We start from the raw sequence: 18,584 nt of genomic DNA, 5'->3' as shown, positions 1-18,584 counted from the left end.
AGCCCCGCGGACTCGGCTGCCTCAGGCGCTCCCGCAGTGGCGGCGGCAGTTGGGGCGCCTCGGCAGGCGGCGGGCGAGCTGAGCCCAGCGGCGCGCCTTCCTGAGCCCTCCTGCAGCCTCGTCGTGTGGCTCGTCGTCGTGGAAATTGTCTTGAAGTAACGGTTTGTGTTGCTTTACTTCCTTTCTGTTTAAGGCTGAACTCCGAGCCGCTGTATTTTTAGCATTAGAGGAACAAGAAAAAGTAGAGGTATGAAATCTTCAAATTCTAATATTACCCTATTCGTTAATGCATAATTTTTAACTGGATAAAAATCATATTAAAATAAAAGTTATAGTAGTGTATAGTCAGGGATAATTTTGAACTGTTAAAGATCACATTTCTTAACTATTGGGAGAAAGCCAAAACAATTCTCTTTTTATGTCTTTTCCAATTTTGTCGTAACTTAAGTAAGTTAAGGTATCACAGTAACTTTGAAACCAATTCTGAATCTGAAAGGAAAGGTCATAGGAGTTACGTGAAGAAATGGTTCCCTTGTCACTGAGAACTGCAGGAGCACTCACAGCAGATACTCAGAACCTTTAATGTGCATTGTGAATCCCTGCCAGGCAAAGCATGTAACATGCACCTTTTCTCAAAATTATCTCAGTTATTTTAAAATCACGATCTTTCTTCTCAGAAGTCCAACCACTTCTCTGAACTTAAGTGGGAAATTTAGCTTTTTCTCTCTATCCCAAGTTCCATCAACCATCCTGAACAAATATTCTGGAACTTGTTGTCAACAAGAATCATTCTATAATCAAGGTCTTAAACTCTTTATGACAAAACAATCTCCTATTTTTCCATTTCTTTAGACCTATGTACCAGCTCTCTAATTTCATTAAACCGTTCACTTCTTTGCTTTTTCTGTTTGTTCAAGCATCAGTCTTCTCTTGACTCCTCTTTGTTCTGGACCCCATGGTCTGTACCTGAAAAACCCTAACTACCTTTCCATCCAGTCATACTTGGTGTGGAAGAAGTCTTAATGGTTATTTAATCCAGGAGATTCACTCTTCCCTGTTTGTGCATATGTGCTACTAGAGAAAAGTCATTCAACCATGTGGATTGCTGATGTTACAAATCGGTGGATACCAACTTCGGCTCGGTCCCGAGCAGGCAAACAGTTCTTTTTACTCTTTGATTCCCACTTAAGCTTCTACCTCACTCCTTTTTCCTTTACTCTGGACAGTCTTTTCTCTTCCTTCACAGGGAAAATAGAAGCCATCAGATCCTAACTTTTTGTCTTCCTTTCCCAGCCACTAGTGTGTCACTCACCTCAGCAAAAGTTAATTGTGCCTGCGTTTATCTGTATCTTTTTCCTTCCTGTTTTAGTAGAAGAGTCTCTGTCTTGTCCAAGAATAATCACTTTGTTTTGGTTTTGCCTTCTGTATACTCTCATCTCCTTAATTTTTAACTATATTTTTGACCTCTACCTTTCTGTTGGCTCTTTTCTTGAGGGGAAAACTGTTTTCTTTTACTCATACTCTGATTTTAATACCACTCTGTTTTTCTTTCCCCCTCACAGTCAGGTTTTGAAAGAATGGGTATGTCTTATACTATTTCTTGTGTTCTAAGCTCCCCTTAATCTGTTAAAATCTTAAATCCACCACTACTATACCTAAGTAATTTTTCTTGCTACAGTTAAGAGGAATTTCCTACTTGAGTATACTTTAGTTCCTGTCTGTCTTAGTTGATTATTATTTTACATTTAATATTCTTCATTCCTTCTTCCTATCTGAAAATCTCTCTTGACCTTTGATACTTTTCTGTTCTGTTTTTCTTTTTTCCTTTTCACTACTCCTTTGTTTCTTCAGCATGATCTTTTTCCTATATACCTCACTTAAACTGTTGATGCGCTATCCTGTAGTTCTCATTCTGCATTCTCTCTCCAGGTGACCTTAACCATACTAATAACTTCAGCCCTGTATTTTTTTTTTTGCATCTCCCTCCTGAGTTTCAGACCTGTGTGTTAAACTGCCTACTAGACTCATCTACTGGGACTGTCATTTATGCAAGCAAGAAATCAGAGCGTTTCCTGGGCCTTGCTCTTCTTTCCACCTACTCAGTCATCACCTGTCTCTGTGTCTGTTGGGTCTGTATCTGAAGTAACTGTAAGAGAGGTGCTCTGCTGACTGCTTTGCTACTCTCTAGTCTCCCCTTTGCTGGTGACTCTCACCATCTGCTTGAAGACTTTTCTGCACATTGCTCCTAGATTGGTTATTTGTAATACACCTCTGATCTTGTCCCTTTGTGATCTTTCCCTTCCTTGCTTTTATTTTAACAACTTCAGTTCCTTGTGCCCCTTTGTAAACATTCCCCCTCCCTCAAACATTTTTAGGAGCTATGCAAGTGAAATCACACAGTATATACTGTTTTTGGTCTGGCTTCTTTCATTCAGCATAATGTTTTTGAAATTCATTCATATTGTAGTGTGTATTAATAGTTCATTACATTAAATTTTGAGTTCAGGATTAATAGATCATTCCATTAGTCCATTGTGTGGACATGACAGTTTGTTTCAGCCATTCACCAGTTGATGGACATTTGGATTGTTTTCAGTTTTCCAGTATTATAAATAAGGCAGCTGTGAACATTCATGTACAAGTCTTTGCTTGGATCTGTGATTTCTCTTGAAAAAATATGTAGGGGTGGAATGTCTGGATCACATGCTAGGGATATGTTTAACTTTTTTAAAAAACTACCAAACTGCTTTCCAACGTGGTTGTGCCATTTTGCATTCCCATCAACAGTGTGTGAGGTTTCCATATTCCAGAAGTTCATATGGTCTGTTTAAGGAAGCTTACCATTTGCTACCTACTTTAGCCTTATCCTAAGCAGTAATTGTTGGGGACCGGTATGCGAGGGGAGATGGTAGGGAATTAATGAAGAGTCACATTCATGGGGTCAGGAGGACTTCCCAGGCTGCTGACCTGTGAAGTGCCTAAGTTTATTTTAGTTTATTTTTATAAGCCAGTAAAAATAACATACTGATTAAGCCAGTTTTGTCTGGTACAAAGCTGTTTATAGATCACTTCCTGTTGCCATGGTGCTTGAAGGTTCATGGCTAACAACATAAATTCCTCCTTTATAAAGTTCTCAGGGTCCTGGGTTCATTCAAAGGTCAGACCTCAAGGGGAGGGAGAAGGGCAAACGGGAAGCCAGCCTTGCTGGCCTAATTCCAAAATACCAAGGACTCTGTCAGCTTGTTATTTAGTTCCTTACAAATAATCACAGGTTTCATGTGCTAGAAGTATTTTTTCCATATTTTATTCAAATAAATGTATAATCGCAAAAATAAGTTTGGCCTATGGGCCACATAAAATCACATCACATAGCACTGATAAACTGGGAATCACAAATGTATTTATTCATAGTAAGTGTGCTATCAGTGATAGATATCTAAGATGACAAAATATTAAACTTCATATATTTGAAATAAACAGTTGTTTATATAAGTAAATTTGATTTTCTTTCACATAAGTATTTGAAGATATCTAGCTTCAAAGGCAGTTTAATAAGCAATTTATAAAACATTTAAAAATTAGAAATAAATTCAAATCTTCATATATGGTTTTGTTTTATTAACTTTCAGAAATTATTAAATAGCACAAAACAAGTCCCGTAGTAATCAATAGGTGTGGAATGGATTTCATGAAACTGTAATTTATGAATGACAATGTATCAGTTATATCTTTGCAAAAAAATTAAACTTTAATCTACATTTGGTAGTTGTTTTTAGGATAAACACATGATGTTTATTTTACTTTTTTAACAGAACAAAGCTCCTTTAGTCAATGAGAGCCTGAAAAAGTTTTTAAATACAAGAGATGGTAAGATGTTCAGCTGCTTCTTGTTTATCTGTCTGAGAATTTTCAAATCTTGACACCATTTGGGAGAAATCAAGAACTTTAGATTTTTTTTAAGTCTCCGATTCTTATAGGTCCTCATTTAAAATCATATTTCAATATGCATTAGTCAAGTTGCTACGAAATATTTTTGGTCATGGGAAGTTGTTGGTTAAAGCCAATTTTACTATAAAAAGCAGAACACTGAAATCTGTTTGTGAATTTATATATTGTCTTGCAGTTTCACACTGATGATCCTAGTGAAAAAATTGGGAGATTGGGATTTTAAATACATATTTGTTTTATTCAATGAGAAGAAATTTGTAATTTAAAAAATTTAGAAACTTTTTTTCTTTAATTTAGTGTATATCATGTCACTGTGTTAAAAAGACTTCAAAGTTCTTAAAGACTTGTTTACCTACCTTTTTCGTTATCTTTACAGGTCGTTTAGTGGCTAGTCTTGTTGCAGAATTTCTTCAGTTTTTTAACCTTGACTTTACCTTGGCTGTTTTTCAACCTGAAACTAGCACAGTAAGAATAATGATTTTTACATTTATCCTATGAAACCTTTTTTTGGTATAAATGAGTTAATATTAAACTGAAAGTTAATGAGCTTTGACTACCTACAGCTTCTTGCCTATAGATTATTTTTGTTGTTGATTATCTGTTTTTCTTAAAAGCCATCTGACTTGTCAGCTGGCATCAGTCGCTAATTCATATATATTGAAAGCTTGCTAGTAAAGGAGTATTGTTGTAGAGTTAGTTTTGTTATGATTTTTTTACTGCAACCATTAATAGAGACTTTGAATGTAGAGGCTCTACAAAAGAAATAGGTATAATCTTTAAAAATGGACATTTCATTCATTAGAAAAACAGTCTCTTTGAGTTTAGAGGTATCTTTAAGCTCCAAAAATATTTTCTTTACTGTCTTGCAATATTTTTGCTGTATTTTTGTGCACCTGTATCTTATTTCTTTTCTAGTTTCAAGGTCTTGAAGGTCGAGAGCATTTAGCCCGAGATTTAGGTATTATTGAAGCAGAAGGTACTGTGGGTGGACCCTTATTATTAGAAGTGATCAGACGCTGTCAACAGAAAGAAAAAGGGCCAGCCAGTGGGGAAGTAAGTATAATACTATGTTATCTTTTTCTAATTTTTGTTTTGATTATTGGCTAATTAGTTTAGCCATGAAGATTAGTGCATATATAACGAATCAAGGTTTACATAAAAATAGGACATTCCTTAAAACTGAAATACACTCAGATTGTATAAATGCAAATTTTAAAGAAAATTAGTAATGTGGTAACTCTGACATTGTTGGGTACCTGCTCTGTTTTTTGATCCTCAGAGTATTGAATTCAGGAGCCAAAATGTCTGGAACAAATCACAGTACCTCACTGACTAGCTGTTAAACTTGGACACATCTCTTACCCTCTCCATTGCTTTAATGTGTGAAACGGGCCTAGTGTTTGTGGGGTTTTTTTGGTTTGTTTTTTTTTTGTTTTTGGTGGCTGGCCAGTAGGGGGATCCGAACCCTCGACTTTGTTGTTAGCAACACTGCTCTCTAACCAACTGAGCTCACCAGCCAGCCCCCCACCTAGTGTTTTAAGGCTTCTGTGTATGAGTTAATGCATGTAAAATGCTAAGAATGGTGCTCAGTGTAGAAAAATCTAAACTAATGGGTAGTTGCATTTTTTTCCTACTATTTTAGTTAAATAGAAAAAGGCTGATTTATAGACTAATAATTTTTTGGATTTAAAGGCTTTTTGAAACTAGGCTTAAAACTAAGCTGTTGATTTTGCGAAGTTTCTAAACATTTTCAAACTTCTTTTTTGATTAGCAGTTACCTTTCTTACTCTTAGCCTTTTTTGTAAATCCTCCTAATGAGATTAATGGTCTGATTTCTAGCTACATACAGTAGCTATACATAAAGATACTGTTTCACAGACACAGACAACATCTGTAACTGTTCAGATATCTGGTTAAATGTGCGCTTTTAGTAATAGAAGTTTATAGATAAGAATGTGGAGGGTTATGGGCTACCTATTTATTTGGAGAATCTCAGAGTATATTTTCTGTTAGGATCTTTGAAGATCAGTAAAGCTTGTCTGAGTACTAATGGCCTATAAGGCATGGTAAATAAATTCTGTGGGTAATATAAGGTAAAATAAAAGAAAGTTCTGTGTCCTTAAAGAGGTCAGAGCTATTCGATAAGATATGCTCACAAAGGAAATTAATATTTAAGTAACAGTTTAAGATTATAGAGGAAGTGGCATACAATAAATGATTATTTCCAAACATTTTATAAGTAGTAATTGTCTTAGTTAAAAGGGAGAAGTGATTGTTTCATGTTTAAATTTTGTTAAGCTGAATCTTAATGTGAAAAGGATGTCGGTTGTGGGGCAAGGATTGAGAAGGGCGGGTGTTCTATGAAAGTGGGCAGTGCCAGAAAGGTGGGGGGCAAGAGAGCAGAGCCAGATCAGGGCCTAGTGGGAGCCAGCCTGCTGAAGGCACCATTGTCACCTTGGCTTGTGCATTTTAATTTCGTTCATTCCTTCTCAGTTATTTAACAAGGTTTTGTTGTGTGCCTATATCATGGACATTGTGCTAGGGAATTTTTTTTTAAAAAGAGCCCCAAATGGTCTTCTGGGCTTAGCAGTCTGTAGGCAGTAATGACATCTCTGTTTTGTCTCTTCCTTCTCTTGGGCCTGACCTCTTTTCTCTTTTTCCTACCCTTTCATATTCTTTCTGCGTTGCTCTTTGGCTCACCTCATTGCAGGGGTGATTGCATGCATTTTTCTCTCTGGTTGGATCCCCCTTCCTTAATAAGCTAGTTAATAGCATGGTCTCTGCTGCCAGGCTGCTTGGGTTGAAATCCCAGCTCTGCCACATCCTAGCTGTGTGAGTCTCCAAGTCTCTCAACCTCCCTGTGCTTTAGGTTCCTCATCTGCAAAATGCAGATCAGAGAGTATTGACCTTGTGAGGTTGTAGTGAGGACTAAAGGAAGAAATATGTGCAAAGATCTTAGAACAGTGCTTGGCATATAGGAATCAATTGTAAATATTTGCCATTATTGTTATCGTTTCTTATTTTTGTTATCATTACCAGGTGGATGACTTCCTGAGTCCAGTTTAGTGTGCCTATGTCCAGCTCAATCCTTTCTCCTAGCTCCAGGCCAGAATTTCCAGCTCTTTACATTCCCACCTGGATAAACCACTAGTACATTTAAATCCTGTGTGAAAAAAGCTGACTTTATTCTCATCACTTCTAAAAAAGTGAAAATACACCAAAATACAACAAATCCTCCCCCCCCACCCCCCCAAAAAAAACCCAGTTCCAGTTCTTGTTGCTTACTTGTCTGTTTATATTGATTCTGTTCTTGTGAATCCTTGGTTCCAGCCCAAGCAGTCACCTCTTCCCGTGTGTTCTAGATTCAGTCTTTCTGTCAGAAAGGATTTGCTCTCCCGTCTATAACTGGTAGGTCTGGCAGCAACCATGGAAGATAGAATAATTGCTGGAAGACAGGATGTCTGCCTCAAACTGAGAACCCAGTAGAAGTTTTCCTGTGTAGTTGGTGTGATTTGAAAATTAAAACTGAATCACTGTATTCTTCAGCATTCCATTCTGGCTGGGACTTCTGAAGCTTCTGTCAGTTTACCGTGACTGTTCCATAGCTGTGATTCTATTAAATAGACCCAGAATAGGAATTCTGTATCTTCAAAAGGTAATTGCTTTACTTTCCCAATTGCAAAACCATTAAGTTGGATATTTTATCTCCACTTTTTGCTAGTTTTTCCCTCTTAATAGCTATTTCATTTTAATAGTTTGTGTGTATATAGTACATAAATATATAAACTAATATTTAAAATGAGCTCAAAGGTGTCTGTTTTGGTTTTCCATCATTCACTAATATTTTAATCTTGCTACTTTGAGAGGAAACCTGTCATTTAAAAAGAAATAAAAAATTACAGGTTTTATTGACCTTTCACTTTTGATTGTAGAAAAGAAAACTACCTGTGGATTAAGCCTGTTGAACTCTGTTACTGATGCTTTTTTACCCAAATCGCTTTTTAAAACCACCTTAAGAATCAGGTTGCTGTGCCTCACTTATTTTAATGTGACTTTTGGTTGATTTTGTTGAATGTGCCCCAGCTGTATGTAATTAAAAGCACCTTCTTGTTTTCTGAGCTCCTCAGTGAGTCCTTTTCCTCTCCCTTTAGCACCATTATCAGTCCAGGTCCACATCTCTGTTCAGCAGTGTCACCTCATCTCATTTTTTCAATCTCTACTATTCACTGTTGCTGAATTGTTTTTAAAATTCATCTCTTTATTCCCTTCCTCTTTAAAAATTGCAGTGACTATGTAATGGCAACTAAAGAGTCTCCAGATTCTTCAACTTTAATTTTTGTTTACTTTTTTGTTTTTTTATCTTTGGTTTTCTATATTTAACCTTAATTTAAGATTCTGCATGATATTGCTTCAACCTATCTAGCCTTATGCCTTTTTTTTTGAAATGTGGAACCTTGTATGTAAGCCAGACTGAACTTATTCCTTGAAAGTGGCTTGTGCTTTCTTGTCTTTTGTTATTTTCTCATTCTAAGTGTCTACCTGAAATTATACATCTTTTCCTTTCCGTGGCTGTGGAATTTTATCATTCAGTTTCTCTCCTCATCTGTGACACCTTGTGGTGTTTTCCTTGTTCTTTAGTACTCTTTCCTATAGTACTGGAAACTATATGTAGATTAGTCCCTTATTCTGCCAAGTTGTTATAGTTATCCACATTTGTTATTGCCCTACTGCTAGGTCATAAATTTATTTAGGATAAGGGCAGGGTCTAAGACACAGTGATTCTTAATAGATATTTGTTTATGGTCAATGTGAAGCCTTTGAAGACTTCTGTACAGGAGTAGCCATTTGGGAGACAAATTTGAGAAGGTTAGGCTGATGAAATACAGAGAAGTTAGAAGACTAGAAAGAAGTGAAACCCATAAAAAGGCAAATCTAGACAAGAATGGTAGCAGTAAGAATAGAAATAAATGGACCAATAAAGGTTACCTTTTAAGGGAAGAATCAACAAGACTTGGTAAATTAATATTTTGGCATGGGACAGGGTCTTAGAAGGCAGTATGGGAAAAAGAAAAGTCTCAAAGATGATATTAAGGTTTTTAGCCTGGGAAAAGATGATGCCATCATCAGAAATAGACTCAAGAGGGAGCAGAAGTTATGAAGAATAGCACATTTTCATATTTAAAAAGTTATTAAAGGATTTTTGTAACAAAACAGTCTATATTTAATATGTAGTGTCATAAAGCTTGTGATGATAATAGTGGATGAATTTTAGGAAGTGATTTCCAACATTTTTAAAAACTTTTTTTTTTTTTTTACCGTAGTGCTTAGGACCCTGTGTTGAGACGGTGCTATGAGACACACACAAATAACTATATGGAAGCTGAACTAGGATAAGTGCTCTATAAAAGGGGAAGAAAATTCATGGGAGTTAAAAAAAGGAAGAGACTACTGCCATATGAAGGGGGCAGAGTTTTTTTTATGAGAGATTTGCTATTTGATAATTTTTTTTGAGAGAAAATGAAGTAGGGAAAGAAATTCAGGGAGAGTGGAAAGACTAGATCTTTGGGAATCACAGAATAATGTTAGTCTGGAAAGTAGAAATGGGAAGTTAGGCAGTGATGTTGGAGAGGTAGACTGGGGGTGTTTCAGTGCACACTGGGTGGTCTGCTCACAGTGATTGAGTGAAGTAGTTGTCAGGTAATTGGAATCTAAGTTTGTTTGGTTTGGTTTGGTAAAATGAGAGGAAAATATAGTGATAGTTACATTAATGAGGAAGAAATAAAATACCAACATTGTATAGTGTTTTTAAATGCTAAAATTCCATTGAAAAACAATTAGTATTTTAAATGTGTTTTAATTTTGAACTGTGAAATATTTTAGGGTGCACTAGATCTATCTGATGTACATTCTCCACCAAGGTCACCAGAAGGAAAAACAAGTGCACACACAGCACCAAGTAAGGTAAGTTAGTTAACTACAGGATATAGAGGTAATATTTGGACTAATACTCCAGAGGACTCTGTTTTTCTCTCTCTGGTCTTATTTGTTATAAGTTTTGTTGTTTTGTAATACAGGTACCCTTTAGTTTTTTGAAAGCGCTTTTTTCCCATTGATTAAGTATATATTTAAAAAAAATTTTTGCTGTATCGGTAGTATTTTGAATTTTGTATCATAGAAAGGAGTATGCTGTTAAATAATAGAATTGTAGAAGATTTGGACTCGTTTGTATTTTAAACATGTCTTCTATTAATAAGGAGGTTTACTTTCTTTTCATTTATAAATTCCTAGCTTGTGAATATTAGATTCCAAAATATAAAATTGTGTTGAATATTGTAGACTCTAGACAGATGATCAGATTTGGAATTATAAAATCATGATTTTTTTAATATTTATGAGCTATTTTAATAGAATTTATAAAAAAGTGTATGTACTCTGGTTGCATTTGTGTGTGTGTGTGTATTAGTTGTTAAAGGTTGTGTGCATGTGTATACTTAATGAGTTGTTAAAGACTGTGTGTGCATGTGTGTATTTATGAGTTGTTAAAGGTAAGATCTGATTTCAGGGATTTGGCATAATGGAGAAAAAAATTGAATTGGACACTTGAATTTAAGACCAAGGATATATATAATAATACAAGAATGGATAGAAAGATGGTTGTCAGGTTGACTGGTTCAAGTATAGCATGAATTGGAACTACCAGCTAGTCTTATCAAATGATGGGTTTGGGTCATGTTTTAGCTCATTCAGGCTTCTGTAACAAAGTTCCAAGTACTGAGTGGCTTATAAACAACAGAAATTTATAACTCACGGTCTGGAGGCTGGAAGTCCAAGATCAGGGCACCAGTATGGTGTCCTGGTGAGGCTCTCTTCTGGTTGCAGACTGCTGTCTTCTCATAGTATCCTCACATGGTGGAAAGAGGACAAAGCTCTCTCTGGGGTCCCTTTTAGAAGGTCACTCACTCATCCCATTCATGAGGGCTCAACCCTTATGACCCCTTTACCTCCCAAAGGCTCTGCCTCCTAATACCATTACTTTGGGGGTTAGGATTTCAACATACAAATTTTGGGGGGACACAGACATGCAGTTCATCACAGGTCAGATTTGTATTCTGTGACTGCTCCTTTGATTTTCATTCTGTAGGAGTAGAGTGATGCTGTGGAGTACATTCCAAAAGACTAGGCTTTTTGTGGGTTCATGGTGGTATATTGACTCTTAGATAAACATTGCATCCATTTAAATTAGGTGAACTTCCAGAGGGTAGTAGGTATACTGCTAGATTTCTTTTTCAAATATCTAGGCAAAGAACACTGCTGAATGTTGTCATTTCTTATTCTTTGATGTTATTGCTCCTTTTTATTTAAGTTTAGAAATCCAAAGGGATTTTATACTTTATTTCTAACCAAGGAAAGAGACTATTATATTGTTTATAGTAATTCATTTCTTCCTTCCTTAGATTTCTAGTTAGCCTTTTCTAATAGGGAAGTTCTTTTTTAAAGGTTTTTTTTTTTCCCTTGATGCTTGTGGGAAGCTATAATCCTGATGACAGGATAAGGCCATGAGTAAATTTTTAAAATTTCTTTGAACTAATTGCAGATAAAAGAGCCTGTGTGTAGGAAAGCTTTATTTTCTATGAAAACATCTGGCTTTAGCAAAATGAAAATTAATATAATGTAATAATGAATAATACTTATCAGTATCTGTAGCACTGAGCTATTTGGAAGTTCTCTTTTTAGCAAATTATTATTTTTAAAGCAAATTAGCAACACTAATCTAGTGCATAAGGTATGTCTTCAAGATAAAATATTAATGTCTGTTTTACATATATTCTCTCTACATAAAAATATGTTTAAGATCTAAGAACTATGATGAGTATTATGTCAGTTAGGATATGTTGCTCTAAATTCTTACTGAGAAGTGAATGATAATTCTAAGGCTGATTTAGAGAACAGTATCTGTCCTCCAGGTGGCACCACACTTCTGCCATCTTTCAGTTACCTTCAGTGTGGTCTCCATTTCTCAGTTGACCTCATAAACCTGAGGTGGCAATAGCCGTTTCAGAAATACCCTAGATGCTCTCTGGTGGGGCTGGGGTGGGTTCTATTTTTTAAAAAAATCCTTATTTTGGCACTTAAAAAATGCAATTCCCCGTAGTCCTAAAGGATCTGGATTTGGGGATTCCAGTACTTTCCCCATTGTCTTGCCACCTGCCTCCCAGTGGTACCTCATCAGTCGTGAAAGCCCACATAGAGTGTTAGGGACTGTGAAAAATTGTGGTCAAGAATGGGGTCCAGCCCGACCTTTAGGGACTAGCTTCGTGTGCTCCTGAGGAAGGTAAGGCCAGGACAAGTCTTCAGTGAAGCTGCTTAGGAGTTCAAGCTTAGGCTTATTTAGAATGCTGCTAGAGGTAGCATGAAAGAAGTGATTCTCCACCCAATAGAAGCTGCAACAGGTGGAGGCTATAGTATCTGCGTTTGACCAAGTATCTGTGGGAAACAGTAGATAAACATGAGTTGAACCACTTTAGGAATAGAGTTAAGAAAAGATAAGAAAAGCACATTTCAGAGAGGAATGTGAAATTAATTAGATTTTACATTTAAAAATTTTTTTCTAATAGGAATCTTTATTAGTTTGGTAATGAGTTAGTTTATTTTTAAAGATTTATATTTTGTTGTAAAATATCATTTTATTCTCATGTCAGATACCAAGGTATAAAGGACAAGGTAAGAAGAAGCCAAGCGGGCAGAAGTCTGGTGACAAGGTAACATGCATGAGAGCAAAGGCAGAAAGTAGCCTGTGCTAAAACAGCCTCACATTCACGGGGTCTCCTAGTGGTGTTGGATTCCTTTTGGCCTAGGTTTTAAGTTTTTGTTTGAAATGTCACTTCATTTATCTGTAATCAGAGCAGGAGAAAGTAATGGTGGCATAAAACAAAAAGTTAACTGTTTGTCAGTTTTTATCCAGGTGAAAATTATACTGTTGTATTTTAAAACTGCTCTCAATTTTACTTTGAAAGTTCTTTGTTTTGAGTTGAAAATATTTTTGTTTTGAATGGATGACCATTTACATATTATTAACATTGTGATTTTTATCTGAGGAAAATAGAACAATCCAGGTGAAAATTATACTGTTGTATTTTAAAACTGCTCTCAATTTTACTTTGAAAGTTCTCTGTTTTGAGTTGAAAATATTTTTGTTTTGAATGGATGACCATTTACATATTATTAACATTGTGATTTTTATCTGAGGAAAATAGAACCTTAAACTACTTTTTGGATAAGTTCCAATCTAGAAATAAAAGGTTAAACTTACTTTCCTTCAAGAGATTTTTTTGTGTTCTGCCACTTTTCAGACCCTTGCACATTTATTAACTGTTAGTCAGGGCCCTACTCAAATTACACTGGGGGGAGTCTAATGCTGCCCTGTGATCAGGGCCTTGGCTGCTTTTTCTTCTTCACCCTAAAGATCACAAAAATCGACTAAGTAGATTAGCTGCCTATAAAATTTAAATATTAGATGTCTTAGAAACATTATCAATACAATTTACATCTATTTAGAATAAGACAAGATAATTTTCAGTTTTAGGAGATTCATTAGTCCTATGTTGAACCTTCGTTTATGTGTAGATATTTTTACTAAGTTGAAAACTCCCAAAATAAAAGATGTTTTTAAAATTCTGTGCCGAGCCCATGGCACACTCGGGAGAGTGTGGCGCTGGGAGTGCAGCGACGCTCCCGCCGCGGGTTCGGATCCTATATAGGAATGGCCGGTGCGCTCGCTGGCTGAGCGCGGTGTGGGCGACACCACACCAAGGGTTGCTATCCCCTTACCGGTCACGGAAAAGACAAAAAAAAAAAAAAAATCTATTTGCTGTGTTAGCTGGCTTTAGCTCTAGTGGTTCAAAGGTAAATTCCTATTATTGTATTCTGTTTTTGTTCACACTATTCTTAATACATTATTAAATAAGAAGATGCTTTAAAATATTGCATTAAGTATTTTCTGAACATTTACATAGTGAAAGTCATTGTGTTAAATGCTGTGGTCAAGACATATTTAACACAGCCCTCACCTAAAGAGTTTATAATCTAATTGGAGAGCTGAGACATACCTTAAGATAGATAGTTAAAACAGTATGTTTTTTATATATTCTTTTAATTGGTTTCTTACAGTTAAAAGCATATTTCATAGTGTTAAGATTTCATAATTTTAACGGTGTCACAGGTTTTAAAGAAGTTAAAACATTTTGAAGAAGTTTGTATGTAGAACCAAAGCTTGCCTAGAGCCATGGTTTTCACTTTGTGTGATGTGACACAAGTAGGGCGAGCCCAGACTTTAGCCTGACTATACTTGGGTAGGGCCTCGTGTGCCCCTAACTTGAGGGGTAGTGAAGAATCTGGGTGGGCCCGTATCCCGGAGTTAAGGCTTTGAGTGGGCCCATTCTGTTTCATTATTGTGTTCCTGAGCCCAGGATACTTCCTCAGTCACTTTAAAACCTTTTTTTCCTCTACTTCCCTGATCTTGTTTCTGATTGCTTTTGTAAGAAGTCTGTATTGTACCCAGCATTGCCTGTTTCCAGCCTTATACAAATAAGCTTTTAGCTTATTGTCCCCCTCTGCCTTTCTGCTTCGCCTTGTGCATGTGGTAGGTTCCCAGCATCCTTAACATTTTAATAATCCAAACACCAAGTTGCATGTGGAGTCAAGGTTGTACACTAGCAAATCTCCAGAGGGAGCCATTCACATGGTAGGTGAGTGGTGTTTCCCAAGGTGTGCAAAGCCAGTGTGGGAACCTAACCTGTCTGTTCTGCGGATGTGAACCAGGCATGTAGCACAGGAGGGCTCAGGAGCAGGGTATGCAGCGCAGGGGCTCTAATGGAAGTGGGAGGGTCAGGAGTGCCGCTTGCCTTGGAACTCTGGAGCACCAAGCCAGTAGTGCGGGCTGTGTCTTACTGTTTGTTTTGAATGCAGGAAGGGACTGGTAGTAATGGATCATTCAGAGACCCTTGGCGGTTTCTTCAGGGAAGTTATGTTCATATTAGAAATAAACTTTTAAAAATCATTCATACATATGTATAAACCTGAATGGTAAGATTTTTGAACTAATTTAACTTGAGTAAATCTAAAAGTTCTTGCTTTTGTTAAGATACAGTGAGGATGGATAAAAGATTTGGAATACAGGGAGGGTAACTATTAAATGGGAGGGCATTTCTTTAATGAGTTAAAATTTCTGAAATATGTATTAGCACTTACTGAATTCCAGAGTATCATCTGTGACAATTTATTTCATTATATACCATTTTGTTTTACCAAACATTGTACTTAGTTGTCTGAAAAAAAATACATATAAAAAAATTACAACATACTACAATATACTTTTGGTAGGCTCTACTAACTTAAGTTTTCACCATCTAGTTGGAAAAACTGAGTAAGATATTAGATGTTCCTTGTTTGTTTTTAAAACGTATTTAGAACTAGGTGCTTTTTATCATCACATTAAATGTACTATGAAAGGTCATCTTCTCTTTTTATAATCAGTTTTCAGGTGTTTTAAAACCAATGTGTATTGAGGTACTTTTTGCATCATATTCTTAAAAATAAGACATTTTAAAATTCATCGTTCTTTGTTTTCAACGTTCTAGGATAAGCCCAGCTTTATGTTGATTTAGGGTGGTGGTGGTGATCACATTGTATATGTTTCAGGGTGTGTGTCCTTGTGTCTTTTGCAGTCATCTCAGAGTTTTCCAAATAAACCAAGCATTATCATTCCCTTAATACACCCCACACCATCTTGAGTACATGGATACATGGATGGATGAATGTTCCCAGCACTGAGCCCTTCCACTTCTGCCCAGCCAGTCTGTAATCCTAGCCACTTGAGATTCTAGGCTTGACCTTTTGGTACCACTTGTTAGCTGAACTCTGAGTTACTATTGAGATAGGGTGGGAGGGCTGAGGGTGCAGGGGCAGAACAGCTGTGCATAGGGGCATTGTCAAGTCCTACTGCAGAGCTGGAGGTCACGGTTCTGTTGTGCATCTGTACGAATTACAGATTGTTTACAGGTGGTAGAGAGTTTCTCTAGACACACTGAGTTTGTAGAAAGAAAGGTTTAAACGTTTGTGTTTCAGTTGTAGAATCCTGCAGTATTTACTTTTCTAAGTAAACAAATTAAACTTTTAAATACATGTGTCTGTTGAAACTATAGTGAAATTACTTCTCTGATTCATTAGTAAATCATGGGTTAGAAACTGCCTTTAGCAGGGTGGGGGAGGGAAGAGAATTAAATATTGCACGAATTCTTTGAATGTTTTTACACAACTAGAGTATTTCTTTGACTTTGATATGTCTCCAACTATGAACAATACAGATATACAGATTACACCTTCAGTTTAGAAAAAAAAAATCTTTCAGTTCTTAAGACATTCTAGTGATAATTCCATTTTTGACTACTGGAAAATTAGTGTTTTTTACTATGAAACTTCTCTCTGACACTAGTTTTCCATTAATCTAGAAATGATTGAATTTTTTATGATGTAAGCATATGCTTAGAAAATTAAATATATACTGAAACTTTCTTACAACTTTATGATAATTTACCCTAAAGCTAATTAGCCTTGAGATCCATCCATGGGAATTTAGTGACTGTAGTGCAGTGGGTTCCTCACTTCTATGAAAAGACAGAACTTAATTTTTAGTTGGTTATTATAAATAACTATGTGTTTCCTAGAGCCGCTGTAACAGAGAGCCACAGATAGGGTGGCTTAAAACAACAAAAATGCATTATCTCACAGTTCTGGACACTTAGAAGTTTGAAATCAAGGTGTCAGCTGGGCGATAGTCCCTCTCCTAGCTTCTGGTTGTTGCCAGCAATCCTAGGTGTTCTTTGACTTGTAGATGAATCACTCTAATCTCTGCCTCCATCTTCACACGGTGTTCTCCCTGTGTGTCTCTGCATCTGTTTCTCTTATAAAGGCACCAGTCATATTGGGTTAGGGCCGACCCTACTTCAGTATGTCCTCATTTTAAAATATACCTACAATGGCACTATTTCTAAGTAAGGTCATGCTCTTGAAGTACTGGGAGTTAGGACTTGAGCGTGTATAGGGAATGAATTCTAAATGAATTCTAAGGCATTGCCATGAATGTTTTTTTGTTGTTTGTTTTTTAAACCTACATTTCTTGGTTTTAAACAATACTTATCCTTAGCTATTTAGCTTCATCCAGAATCTTAACTTCAGTTTATCCAAATCCAGGTGATAGAAAACCCCAGTAATTGAAGTTTATGTGTGTAACATAAAGGTTTTTCTTAAGCCATGATAAAGGTTTTTTAAAGAGATTGCGGGGTATATATATGTGTGTATATATATATATGTATGTATGTATGTGTGTGTGTGTGTATGTATGTGTATGTGTATATATATATATATGTGTGTATGTGTGTGTGTGTATATATATATATGTATGTATGTATGTGTGTGTGTGTGTATGTATGTGTATGTGTATATTAAACACTTCTGCCTAGTAACAGTCAATCCCCTTGTGAATCTTGTAGGAAACATAAGAGAGAAGTAAAATAAAGGCTGCACTGGAAAATAATCATCAGATAAATGCATTATTTCCTTTATATCTAATCTTGCAGTGCTGCAGACCAGCTCCAGTCAAGTTTGCAGGTCCTTGAAAGAGGGATGAGGAAGCCAGCGAAAATAAAAAAACACAGACAGAGACCTCAGTGCATCAGTATGCATGTTCTCTCTCTGCGGGCTGTCAGTGTGTTGCAGCTGGAGCACAGTAGAGCATGAGACAATGCCTTTTATTTAGTTTTTTCTCTGCGGGGGTTTTTTGGCTACTATTTTTTATTACATCAGCAAGCTTAATAATTCAAAAAGGACAGGGGAAGCCAGTTTTTTTTCTTCGTTAGCACGTCTCAGGTGATTAGCTTGTGCTTCCTCCTTTTAGTATCAGGGTATCAGATTGAGACCATGTTCTCATTGTCCTGAAGTTAGCCTGTGACCTTTTCCGGTTGGCAAGCTGTGGTTAATATCTACCCTATTAACAGGGTGGGACTATTGCAGTTGCAAAGTGATAGACAGTACTATCATACGGCCTATGTCTATTGCTAAATGTAAGTACAAATTTGCTAAAAGGAATAATGCTAACATTTAAATTCTAATGGGGCGTATTGATTTTATGTTCTAATGGAATGAACCTGCTGCTCATATGGAAAAAGAACAGTGGATATTTGAGCAGCATTATCATGCACATTTTAAGGTTATGCATTCACTGTGGCCCTATAATCTTGATCTAAATGTTAAAGTGTCATTGTGCACAGCACCATCCCTCACAAAACTAGGTGTACTCTTATTTTTCTAAAATCTAATTTTGCAGGTTTAATAATTTTACAGAATATATTTTTATCCCAATATCTAATTCTTAATGATTTATTTAAAACTGGATACCACCAAGTAAAGGGGGTTCTACAGTTTTGTTCCCATATACTTAGTTTGTCCCAATCATATAATTTCTCATTAATGCCAACCATTCTCTTGCCATTATCATAACCTCCAGTAAATGATGTTTACCAACTTACATTAGGCTGCAGCTCATATTTAGTCATGAGCGGTGCTTTTGGAACATATGTTGG

The 18,584-nt window shown here is 36.3% G+C and overlaps 1 protein-coding gene across 1 annotated transcript in view; it reads left to right on the top strand.

Moving 5' to 3' along the window:
* Positions 1 to 18,584, top strand: part of FGFR1OP (FGFR1 oncogene partner) — a 40,456-nt gene that overhangs the window by 1,311 nt on the left and 20,561 nt on the right. The window contains exons 2-7 of the mRNA XM_008589799.1: positions 194 to 247; positions 3,813 to 3,867; positions 4,325 to 4,413; positions 4,864 to 5,001; positions 9,829 to 9,909; positions 12,648 to 12,707. Coding sequence (XP_008588021.1) covers positions 194 to 247; positions 3,813 to 3,867; positions 4,325 to 4,413; positions 4,864 to 5,001; positions 9,829 to 9,909; positions 12,648 to 12,707 — 477 coding nt within the window. The remainder of the gene's footprint in view (positions 1 to 193; positions 248 to 3,812; positions 3,868 to 4,324; positions 4,414 to 4,863; positions 5,002 to 9,828; positions 9,910 to 12,647; positions 12,708 to 18,584) is intronic.

Source organism: Galeopterus variegatus, unplaced genomic scaffold (assembly GCF_000696425.1).
Source record: "Galeopterus variegatus unplaced genomic scaffold, G_variegatus-3.0.2 Scaffold5658, whole genome shotgun sequence".
Taxonomy (NCBI): Eukaryota; Metazoa; Chordata; class Mammalia; order Dermoptera; family Cynocephalidae; genus Galeopterus; species Galeopterus variegatus.
Note: the sequence above shows the minus strand (reverse complement) of the source record. Positions and strands in the feature narration are given on the sequence as shown.